Source organism: Primulina huaijiensis, chromosome 11 (assembly GCF_012295235.1).
Source record: "Primulina huaijiensis isolate GDHJ02 chromosome 11, ASM1229523v2, whole genome shotgun sequence".
NCBI classification, from domain to species: Eukaryota; Viridiplantae; Streptophyta; class Magnoliopsida; order Lamiales; family Gesneriaceae; genus Primulina; species Primulina huaijiensis.
The window spans coordinates 18,804,088-18,816,101 of NC_133316.1; the positions used below are offsets into that span (position 1 = coordinate 18,804,088).

A 12,014-nucleotide genomic window follows, 5' to 3' on the forward strand; every position below is an offset into this window, starting at 1 on the left:
TATATATGAAAAATATATATTACATTAGACGGCTTCTAAAAATCGAAACAGTGAATGACGGCTCAGTGCTTAGACGACGCTTTTTAGAACACTAATAATATGTTACACACGCAACACATGTTACTATGTCACTAATATTAATAATATTTTTTTAAAAAAATATTAAAATCTATCAATTTGTATTTAACTCATAACATAATAAAATTCATAATTATATATTTTCATATTAAACCTATCAATAGAATACAACTGTTATCAATCCTAACGACTAATGCATTTATTTTTACATATACGCACACTCAATTTTATTAATAAATTTTATATGTTAAATTAAATGAATTATAAGTAACATAAATTGGAACATAAAAATAATTGTTATTGTAGGATCGAACGCTTGCCGCTTTACCAAAAGCTATAGCTGGTGATAATGATGCAACTCAAATCTTTTAAACCGCACAACAGTTCAAGCAGCACGGTTCAATCGCTCTACCGAACAAGGACAATTATTGCACCCAACAATCTTTCTCCCAATAATTGCACTCCTTGCAATCAATGGGAATCGAACTCGTGACCTTGGCTTTGATACCAATTGTAGGACCGAGTGTTTGTCTCTTTACCAAAAGCTATAGCTGGTAGTAATGGTGCAACTCAAATCTTTTAAACCGCACAACAGTTCAAGCACTACGGTTCGATCGCTCTACCAACATGAACAATTATTGCACTCAACAATTATATATTAGTATGCATTCTAATAATATTTTTCTTTCATTCTTAGAATAATTTATCTAGAGATGATTATATTATCAGTCAAAATAAATACAATATAAAAAAATTTCTATCATGAAAATTATAACTAATGGAGTCGAGGGAGCTAGATAATAGTGGTCATATTATTTGAATTATTGCTTGATCAAAAACCATATTATTTCAATGTTGTTTCATATAAAAAAATATATCCTATCCAATAACTTATTACTTTGTATTAATCAATAAAAAAATCCTTTATTATTACTTTTCTTTAAAAAAAAAATTCTGCGACACTATATACGCGCAACTGAACCACTATTGGGAAAACCTAAATCTCCAAAACTTGCAAAATTCTGTCAAAGTTTCAATCTTTCTTCTTCCTCCGGAGATTAAAGCAAAACCCATTACTGGAATTGGTTGATGCGCCTGATTGAGGTCAAAATTTTCTGTTCAATGTTCTGTTTCTTTCATATGTCTTCTTCAACCTTCTCTGTCACCTCTGAAAATAAGTTTCCTTTTAATTCCTTCATCTTTACCAGAAGCTTTCATAGACGTTTTCTTCTTTATTACATACCCCAGAAGTTAGTGTCCTAAGTTTCTGAATCAACTTCTTCGCAACATGGGTGATCCCTTGAAGGTCGGTCTTTCTTATTTAAAAACCCTTTATTCGGTTTACGTTGCTTTCAAATGTCTTTTGTTTCTATGTGGTAATCCTGATATTATTCTATGGTTGTGATGGGGTTTCCCCATTTTTTTTATGGGATATTACGTGAATGTGGTTTTATTATATTTTTTTGGCCTTTGTGTTTTACTATTCTGTGTTTTTTTTTCAAAAAAAATTGAAAGAGATGATTTTGAAATGTGGATTCTCTGAATTTTTAGTTTGAAGTGAGGCGTTGTTAAAAAGATTCAAAATTATACTCTTTACCATTAAGATAATACCTTACTTTAGTTGGTTTGTATTCTACAAGAGATGATACTGAACTAATGGTGCGTTGTAGTTTGCATATATCCTGTCTTTGTGCATTATCCTGTTGAACTTACGGTCACCAAAAAGACGGGAATACAGCAAGACTCTTCAATGAGTCCTGGAATGGAAAAAATTATTAGGTTTACAATTATATTATTCGTAAATGATTTGACACCTAAAGTTAACGTGTAATGCTAAATTTGATAAATATAAGTTTTATAAAATGTATATGTTAATTGTATGTAAGTACCCACATTGCACTGCTACACCATTTGGTGGAGGCACAATTGATATCAAATGACAGTAAACAATGCAAAATTAATGCAGAATGACATGACAGAAAAGTTGAATCTTTTCAATATTGTTGATTGTTGCATAATTCTCTGGCCTTTTGTTGGGAAGACACATGTCTGTCAAAGATGTGCCTGTTTACGACCTATTAATTAATTAAATGCTGAAAGTATTACTTTCCTTTTCTGTAGGTGTTACTTTTTGGGTCATTCACGGAGGACGAAACCAAATCTTTGCTAAATCAGGCGACTTTTGTGGCTAAAGATTCTGATGAAAAGAATGAAATTCAATCCAATTCCACAAAGGGGATACCTGAATTGACTTTTGGTAGTTTTAGCAGTACATCTAGCATACAAGTTGGTTCTCCAAATGGACCAGTCTGCTCACATCCCACTAAAGTGCAAAAGGGAAAAGAACAATTGGTTGTTAAACCATCCAGTAATCACTTTCCAAATGTGACAGATAATGGAAAAACTGCTGACTCTGATCATGGCTGTGATGAGAGAAATCAAGCAACAAGTAGTGGAACAAACTTTCCTGCATTACTTGGTTTGGATAATGAAAGCAAGTCATCTAAGAAATCTAGCTCAGAATTGCAAGACTTTGATGGGGTAATGTCCAGTGATTCCATCAATTCATCAGTTAAAGCACATAATGAAGTGACCTCTCGGAAGGCTGATGACCCTCTTTTAGTTTCTCGAGATGTACTACCTCGAGGTTTAATTAACTCTGGGAATTTATGTTTCCTTAATGCAACACTTCAAGCTCTCCTGTCCTGTTCTCCATTTATTCTGCTGCTACAGGGATTAAGGAATCGGAATTTTTCAAAGGTTTGGTTTCTTTGCTCGTTCAATTTACGTTGTAAAGTGGCATGTGGTTGTTAGTTTTTGTACACTGTGATTTTAATTAAAAAAAAAACTCCATTTTCTGTTTATAGGTTGGCTACCCAACATTAACTGCATTTGCAGAGTTCATTGCGGAATTTGACTTTCCGGGTGGAACCAACATAACGAAGAAAGATACTAATGTTCTTGAAACTGGAAGGTCTTTCAGTCCTATCATGTTTGAAGCTGTGTTGAAAAATTTCAGCCCTGATGTTCCCTCTAGCATTTCAGGGAGGCCTAGGTTTGTGCTTTTCCACAAAGTTATCATTGTTTGTCAACTTTTGGGCTATGAAGTGTTGATTTCAGTCTGAAATGTACTTGATAATTTTTGAAGGCCTATGTCAAAAGTAATTTGAGGCTTGTAGTAATGATCATGCTCATAGAAATTAGCCACTATATCGAGTTGCATCAATGCATCACATGATTTTTTAGAAGTAGCTGTAGGTGCATTATGAAGTTGGTGTTGAAATGTCGTGTTTTATGCATTTTCATTTAAAGAGTTCCAAAATTTGATTCCCTTTGTACACAGACAAGAAGACGCACAAGAATTTTTAAGTTTCAGTTTGCATCAAATGCATGATGAATTGCTAAAGTTTGAGGGGCAATCCAAATTAGATGGCCAGAAAACTTCTTTGGTTTCTATATCTGAAGATGATGAATGGGAGACAGTTGGCCCTAAGAATACATCTGCAGTGACAAGAACACAAAATTTTAATCCCTCAGAACTGAGTAAAATATTTGGCGGACAATTGCGAAGTGTTGTGAAGGCAAAAGGTATGTTACAGTGATTGGCTAGGGCACCCTTTTATAAATTTGCACATGATATTGGCACTGCTGGTTTTAATTCGTATGAATTCATGGTTGCATAATTAACTAATCGATCATTTCGGTTATGTGAAGACCCATGCATTCTTTTCGAACCTGAAAAGTAATTTTATACTGAATGTCTCAAATTATATTCTTCAGCTTTTAGTTTATGCAAATTGGTGTCCGTGTGGGTATTATCTCAAATTATATTCTTCAGCTTTTAATTTGCACATGATATTGTAATGCACCCACTAGTGTGAATTTGAAGACTGTAGATTTTCCATGGTATTCGGTGTTTCTGCTATAATATTAGGCTGACTTGGATGAGCAATTTTCGATGAACCAAATGAAAAAGTTGTATGCCTTGTCCTTACCAATTCTAGACACTGCATAATTAGATATTTTTTTATTGATCTAATTCATTTTTGCTTGATTTCACACAATTTTACTCGTGGCCATCATAGTGGGGTATAGCAAATCCCCTGGATGTTTCAACTTTTGGTTGTAAATTTTGTGGTGAAGAAAGTGATACGATATTTTCTAACTTGGAAAATGCATGCTTGTAGAGTGAAATGTATCTTGAGGGAACAACCTCGGTGATCCTACCAATGTTCTGAGGTGTGATTAGTTGAATGAAATTTGTTGTCCTTGGAAATTCAAATCAATTATGTCGTATAAGCATTTTTCAGTGGTATGATTATCCATGCTAATATTTTATTGTTTTCATTTGAAAGCTTGGTATATTATCACTAATCTCTATTCCTAGTTCAATGTTCTGTGTATTTTAATGTTGTTTCCTATGCTTTTACCGACAGGCAATAAAGCCTCTGCCACTGTTCAGCCATTTCTTCTGCTCCATCTAGATATTTCTCATGAATCAATTCGAACAATTGAAGATGCTCTTCATTCTTTTTCAGCCCCAGAAACGCTCGAGGAATACCGAGCATCATCCACTGGAAAAGTATGTCGACTTAGTTTAAACTTTTTTTATCAGCTGGACATGATGATATGTATCTTTTGGAGGATATTTAATTTTTCCAATATTCATTTGTCTGTTCACAATTCAATCAACTTAACAATTTTTCACATCACATGAATTTGGAAAACATAAAATACATCTACTATCAACTATTTTTATTTTTCTTTATTCTTAAATTTTTTGTAATGTTTTCAAGGAGTTGATGTGCTCTCTTTTTGTTTTCAACTTTCAGGGTGGACTCGTAGCTGCCAGAAAATCTATAAAAATACAGTCACTTCCAAAGATAATGATTCTGCACTTGATGCGTTTCAGCTATAATAGCGGTGGCAGTACGAAATTACACAAACCAGTGCACTTCCCTCTTGAACTGGTGCTGAGTCGTGAACTGTTTGTTTCTGCTGCTTCAGAGGTAATACTTTTATGCACCATTTCTGGCTTCTTGGATGTAGCTAAAAAATTGTGACTGTTCCATTGTCATGAAACCTGATGTGAGATGAATTTTTATGGTTGAGTTTGTTGTGTCCCTGGAGCATAACTTATGCTTGCAAGGCCTTTTAAATCTATGGCATCTATTTGGCTATGCCTATTCAATAAAAGATAGAAAAGTTCATATATATTTTCTATATTGTTCACTTCTTTTAATACATAATCACGCCACATAAAGAAAGTTGGATGACTGTTACATCCCAGCAGTTCCCTTTCGAACAATTACTCCAACTGCAACTGACGGGAATCAAGTTTGTGGCCTTGAATTTGATGATAATAATAGGATGGAGCATTTGCTTTTGTGCAAAAATTTGTAGCAGATAATAACTGTGGAATTCAAAATTTTAAAACGTACCGACACTCCAAACACCATGTTTTGATAGTGCAATTGTTGCTTCACTAAACTTACTATTCTTCTTTGCTTATTTGCTAACACATTATCATTCCGACCATAAAATACACAATCTTATACTTCTATTCAATCACCAAAACTATTAACCTCTTTCACTTGCATCCACCATTTGAGATCTGTGCCTACCAATTTACATTTTTTGATGGATCATACCCCCATAACTGTCAATCTTTTTTATTTACCTCGTGATTTCCATTTGTATACCTAAGTTTAGTTGTTTGCGATGAGTTAATATGTATAGGCGTGGCATGAAATGTCAAATGTAGGGACTCATTAGTGTGGATGATAGTGCAGAGTACTTATTTTGCACTCTTTATTCAAAATGCTGTCGAATTTCTGGAGATCTCGTAAGTTTCTATGTCAGAGTTTTGAAAAAACTTGAGATGCGAAAAGGATTCTAGATTCATGATTTGCCTTGAACTACCAAAAATAGAAGCTTTCGTCATTTTCTAAAATATAAGCTTTCCTCATTTCCTGTAATTTTTGCTTCATATATTTTTACAGCCTTGTGTGCATTTAGTGTGATTCTATTTGTTTCCTTGGCGGCAGTTTTATTGTAATAATTTTTTGAGTAGTTTTTACTGTAATATTTGAAGCATTTAATAATTTCAATTCTTGAGATTCTCAAGTGAGCTTGTGAATCATGAGGATTTTGGGAGATCTATTTTGCTACGCTCGATGATTTCTACAGAATAAAAAGTAACTTGACAAGGATTACATTTCCTAAAAGTGCAGGGCCGAAAATACGAACTTGTTTCCTCCATCACACATCATGGGAGGGAAGCATCTAAAGGCCACTACACTGCTGACGTGCGCCACCCCAACAACCAGTGGTTGCGTTTTGACGACGCAGCTGTTACTGCCATTAATATGAGCAAAGTGTTGCATGACCAGGCATATGTTCTCTTCTACAAACAACTGTAGTGGCCAAAAAAGAAAGAGATCTTTGAACTCATCTACATTTCAGCTGAAATTCAGATCCATTGATTCGGCCATCTAAGTTACTTAAGCATTGAACCGTCCATCTTAAATATGTCGCTAATGATGGCGTTTCAGAGATCCCAGCTTGTGTGCTTCATCAAGAGCTACAGAAGATATTCGGCATTTTTGTTCATTTAGTGAAGGAGCCTAATGTTATTGTATATCATATGAGCTGAGAAATTTTGTTCCTGGAATTTACTAGATTTATATACAACGATAATTGTTATGGGATTTTTTTTAAATCATTTACAAAGTTATTTTTAAGGATTACATCTGAGACGGACACTATTATTTTGAGGATGCTTTTTTTAAAAAAAATTACTCACTTGCCTTGCACTTTACTATTTTGAGGATGCTTCCATAGTTCCATACAGCTTGGGATCAGTGTGAATTAACGTTGCTTGAGTTTCATGACCCATGAGCTCAATTGGGCTAGCCGTTTAGGGGCTTGGTTCACGTGCTAGCTCACGAGTAAAGGTTACTTATTGACGAAGTGTCAAATCTATGCTACATTTGCATATTAGTCTTGTTTTGACATTTTAAAATGAAATTGATAAAATTTTCAATGCTTTAATATGTGAGAAATTAAATGAAGAGCACACGCAATGCAAGTCTCTTCTTAAGAAATAGTTAAAAGCCATTTGGAAAATATACTCGAAATGCACTTTTCAAGAACTTACAAAAAGTGGATTTCTATGTGTTTATTACATTTTAAGATATAATAGTAAAAAAAAAAATATTACTCTTGGTAGGGTTGATAAGCGTTAGCAGTTGAAATCGAATCTCAACTTTCAAAGTTAGTAGACAACTAAAAAGATAGTGTGGAAAGTGTCCACTCGAACTTTGTGAACCAAAGTGAAAATCAGTTAACAACGAGCAGTAGAGTGAAAAAGAAAAATGCAACTGAAAGTAAATCACACAAAAATTGTTTACGAATGTTCGCAGTACAAAATCATTCGACGTCTTCTCTCTTTCTGTTTTCAAAAAGTTTTCAATAAAAGACTTTGGTTTAACAACTCTTATAATCACCCATTTTAGCAAGACTTGTACGCTATCTATTGAAACTTTTAGCAACAATTTTTCTTAACAAAACAAGATTTTGAACAAAAATACTATTTATTTCAATTACAAAAATTCAAAATCACACAAAAACATAATATAATCTTGAAACAATTGTGAGTAAGGTTCAACACAAATGATATTTGAAATAGATTTGATATGTTTTATGCGTGTGCTTGAATATTTTCAACAAAATTTTGAATATCTGAAAGAGTATATAACAAATAGTCGATTAATCAAGCGAGATAGTTTGCTGATATTTGAGATAACCTTTTATAGATGATCTTCAACATTCAGATTCAAGCGGCTATAATTCAGTCTTATCAAGACCATAGTACCGGATGTCACGTATCATGCTCAAATATGGTAAGCAACAATAAATGCCTTCAAACTGATATTCAACAGCTAGAATGTTTTTGTTTGTATTATTTGAACATTATCTGAACATTTCAATTTGCTGATAAAATGTTTTTAATAATTAAGGAAACAAATCCGACGTAACAATACTGTACGATAATTCAGTGAAGATGATCTCTCCGAGTTTGGTAGATCCTACTCAGATCTTCTGAAATAAGCCGAGGAGTCTGCTGAAATGATGACTACTGAAATTGTTTGTTTATTGAAATTTTTTAATCACTTCCGAGTTATTTTATGTTTAAGAGTCATCACCAAAACTTATAATTTCTTCAACCCTTGCTCTTGATTCTCAAGATTATATTTAAAGGAGAGTTTCGCTGCTTATTCACAAATTGCAATATCGATACAACATGGAGTCCATACGATCCTCAGTTACATTATTATTTTTTTCCACCATAATATTTCCCATATCACATTAGTCGGGATACACACAAGTAAAATAACATAACAGATGCAGTACTTTACCTCAGGCATGCATCCAGACTAGTGTAATGGGAAAATAGAGAAAGCTCGAGTTCGACTTCGAAAGAAGCCAGTCATCTAAGTTTATCACCTAACCGCACATTATATGCCATTAAGCAAGGGAAAAAAATGGCCATTTAATATCTGCTTTTGATAAGTAACAATGGTGAAAAAACTCGATCATCTCCCGCATCGTCTAAATCTCCATGCCGAAGCTGAGAAAAGTGCTTGATCTTGCCAGCAGATGATGAAACAGCCATTTTCTTCTTTGATTTTGTAGCCATCATAGTTATAACTCTGTAACAATCCTCTTGCTCTCAGCATAACATGGTAGCTTAAAGGAACCTTTCCGAAACCAGCCGACTCAAGTCTGGGAATCCATTTTTCGAGCTTTTCGTGCCGCTGCTTTCTATCGAGACCCTCACTCGCCACAATGTTCTTGATTTCCTCTCCGAATAGCATCTTCTCAATCCTTTGACGTTCTATTGACGCCCTTGGCATAGTCGAGTCCAAGCAATCAAAGAGCGCCGCATAAAAGTTTAGTGACTCCATTATTCTATCCATGAAGATTAACCCGTTCTGGTTTGATTCTTGCTCTGTCACCATCATTAGCTTTGGAGAGAGGCCCCAGAGCCCGCTTAGAAGTGTCGCCATATCAGGTGATGTGGCTTGAGGAATAGGCGATGATGATGCAGAATCAGGGCTCGTGTTACATATACTAGTCCAGTCCTTCTCAAGAAAATCTCCAAGATTTTGAGGACTCATCTGCAAGACCCGTCTTAGGTGTGCTGCATTTGTACTATTAGCAACCGAAGTGGGATTTTTCCACAAAACTTCATCATCCACTGCTAGAAGAGAATGGAGCTGAAGCACGGAACTTATAGCAACAGCTTCCCCCGTTTTTACGCGTAACTTTTCGACATCAAGATTCTCTAATTTGCAAACTAGAGGATTAAATTGAAAAGGGATGTCTAGTTTCTCCGCTTCTTCATTTAATTTCCGAGCCACCATATCCAACACCTCTTTCTGTTCATGAATCCCCGAAATTCTTAAATGAGGCGGCCCTTCAGGCCTTGCGCTCATCTCCTGAAGAAGACAAATCCATTGAACAGGCTGGAAACAATTCAGATCAATAATATGAATCACTTTCTCCCCTTCCATTGCTTCCATGATAGCTTGGTTTGTGATGACATATGAAAGCTTCAAGAACGGACAGAACTCGTAAAACAATTTCTGAACAAGCATTTCATCGGCAACCGAAGCTATTTTAGTCGAATTCAGAGCCTTGTGTAATCCAGGCCAACCTTTAAGCATTCGATTGGCAAGAGCTTCGGAAAAGTAAGCTGCGATTCGTTGCATTGTATCGCCGTCAGGAGAGGCGAGATGTGAAATATACTCGAGGCCTATATTCGCGTTTTCTACGTTCCCTGAGGCGACGTGATTAGCACAGGTAACAAGAAGATGGATTAGACAAAGGCCTCTTTCCTCGGATCTCATTTCTAGTAGCCATGGAAAAGGTGATCCTGGACTAGGTGAAAAAGACATCATGGAGAACTTCTGCAGAGGCGATGAACATATGGACGATGATCCCTCCTCTTGAATCATTTTCCACTATAATCCTAGAATTTTGATATGCAAGAAGACTGATCTGAATCATTCAACAAGATTTTAAGACAAACTTTTTAGTCAGTGAATGAATATTCTACACTAAAATAGGAATTTCAAATAGCAAAGAGAAACTATCAAAATGAACAATTCCTTTGTAAACTCCTCCTCAGAGATCTATTACGGAGAAAACAGACACCCACACAAATCAACCTCAGAAATTTTAAATCAATAAAAAGAACTTTGCGCTTAGTTTTGGGAATGATCATATACTGTTTTGCTATAATTTTCTTATATATCAAGGCATTAAAATATCAAGAAAGCAAATAATTCAGATAATCTAGATAACAACATATGCTAGGAAAAGACAGAAAAAAAAAGAGAAGAGAATCGTTCCTAAACAGAATGTCACAGAAACACAGAGTAAGGCCAAGAAACTCACCAGAATCAGCAGAAAAAAAAACCCAACTTTGTACATGAACAAGAAAACTCAAATTTCAAAGTGGGAGATATACGATTCATAAAAAGCCCACAAAAGAATCACAGAGAACACTCATCCAACAAAGTTAAAAGATTTCACGACCATCAATGGTTTCTCTTCTCTCACCGTCCCCCAACGTTAGGCAAGTCAAATGAAATTAAAGCATTTCTTGTCTTATAGGACTTTTCCATGGCTGCTTTTTGTGCATGTCTAATAATTCAAAAGCAGTATATTTTGTCTTATTGCTTTGTTTTCGTGGAAGGTCTCAGAAAAATGTGGACTTCGGGAAAGATTCATACTCTTCCCTCTAATAAAATGTAAGTCCCCATTAAAACTTTTTCTTGTCACTATACATAATGGATGTGAATAAAAGCTGGCCGAGATTTGGTTTTATTCTCCAACACAGCACACATCCAAGCAGGTAATGTATGACCGAAACAAAACAAACATCTTGGCTTGTTTCTTAGTGGGTGATAGTGGGAGATTGCAATGCCAAAAAGAAAAAGAAAAAGAAAAAAGCCCCCAAATGGCTTTCACTTCAAACAAAACTTCAGTCCCTTGTTTTCTTGCATAGAGGCTTACATTTAATTTTATTCTCCTTTTTTAAAAGAAAAAAACTTCTTATTTAAACTTATATTAGATATTGTGATGTATATTTGATATTCCTCGGGGAAGATAATCAAGTCATGTAGGAGCGACCATGTTAAAAAATTTAATTATATCGATATCATAAGCAATAACTTTTTGACTAACTGTCGAACATTCAAATATATATCATACATAATTATATCTGGTTAATATATCAAATGTAAAATATATAATATTTATTAATGTTTTGTTTGGTGTTTTGAAAATTAGCTAGGTAGAATGTAATGTAATGTAATGTAATGTAATGTAATGTAATGCAATGCAATGATACATGAAAATGGAAAAGTGTGTTTTATGGGGCAAAATGAATGTGACATATAATTTTGAATCTAGAAAAATAGGTGACCAAACATATTATTAGTTATTTGTTTTGTTGTGCGAAGGCAAGAGTCATCCACTTGTTGCATTAAAGACAAAGGGACAAGGGAGTTGTGCAAGGTGACAAAAAGTAGATGGGAATGCATGTCCAAACCTTTCACTATTTCCTTGGATTCTGCCAATTCTAGACATTGAATATTACGTAACTCATTTAAGGATTTGACTTCATGGTTATTTTATTGCCTTAGTTTAGGCCATTATACGAGGGAATTATGTCATCTTCCTTTATTTTTAGACAAATTAAAGACGTAATCAAATCTATATTGGTCCATTATTAATTATATATCCATCAAATAAGGTCGTTAATTTGTCTCCTAATTGATTCAGTGGGCGATGAATTACTTATTTTTTGGTTCGTGTTTTTTTGAAAAAATAGAAAATGTTTCTTTTTTTTAAGAAAATAATAC

General features: G+C 34.5%; 2 protein-coding genes across 5 annotated transcripts; one reads left to right on the top strand and one right to left on the bottom strand.

The window, feature by feature from the left end:
• The first annotated feature begins 1,034 nt into the window (after positions 1–1,034).
• Positions 1,035–6,798, top strand: LOC140988097 (ubiquitin carboxyl-terminal hydrolase 24-like). Of its 2 annotated transcripts, XM_073457016.1 has the most exons (8): positions 1,047–1,182; positions 1,287–1,384; positions 2,200–2,838; positions 2,946–3,133; positions 3,422–3,666; positions 4,515–4,660; positions 4,911–5,087; positions 6,312–6,798. In XM_073457016.1, the coding sequence occupies exons 2-8, from the start codon at positions 1,367–1,369 to the stop codon at positions 6,498–6,500; spliced, it is 1,602 nt and encodes a 533-aa protein (XP_073313117.1). In that variant the 5' UTR covers positions 1,047–1,182; positions 1,287–1,366; the 3' UTR covers positions 6,501–6,798. The 2 variants fall into 2 exon arrangements, with proteins under 2 accessions (XP_073313115.1, XP_073313117.1); XM_073457014.1 differs by having other exon boundaries at positions 1,035–1,384.
• Positions 6,799–8,371: 1,573 nt separating this feature from the next.
• Positions 8,372–11,063, bottom strand: LOC140988983 (scarecrow-like protein 3). 3 transcript variants are annotated; one of them, XM_073458116.1, is made up of 2 exons: positions 10,543–11,063; positions 8,372–10,114 (listed from the first exon to the last, which is right to left on the bottom strand). In XM_073458116.1, exon 2 carries the CDS (start codon positions 10,098–10,100, stop codon positions 8,676–8,678), a length of 1,425 nt encoding a protein of 474 aa, XP_073314217.1. In that variant the 5' UTR covers positions 10,101–10,114; positions 10,543–11,063; the 3' UTR covers positions 8,372–8,675. The 3 variants fall into 3 exon arrangements, with proteins under 3 accessions (XP_073314217.1, XP_073314216.1, XP_073314214.1); XM_073458115.1 differs by having other exon boundaries at positions 8,372–10,138; XM_073458113.1 differs by having other exon boundaries at positions 8,372–10,143; positions 10,543–11,061.
• Between the last annotated feature and the right edge of the window lie 951 nt (positions 11,064–12,014).

What these genes read in the sequence shown, in the direction of transcription:
- LOC140988983 (XM_073458116.1), bottom strand. Translation starts at nt 10,100, where the DNA reads ATGATTCAAGAGGAGGGATCATCGTCCATATGTTCATCGCCTCTGCAG.
- LOC140988097 (XM_073457014.1), top strand. An exon ending in GGAATCGGAATTTTTCAAAG is followed by an intron (nt 2,839 to 2,945) that starts GTTTGGTTTCTT and finishes TTCTGTTTATAG; the next exon opens with GTTGGCTACCCAACATTAAC. An exon ending in GAGCATCATCCACTGGAAAA is followed by an intron (nt 4,661 to 4,910) that starts GTATGTCGACTT and finishes TTCAACTTTCAG; the next exon opens with GGTGGACTCGTAGCTGCCAG.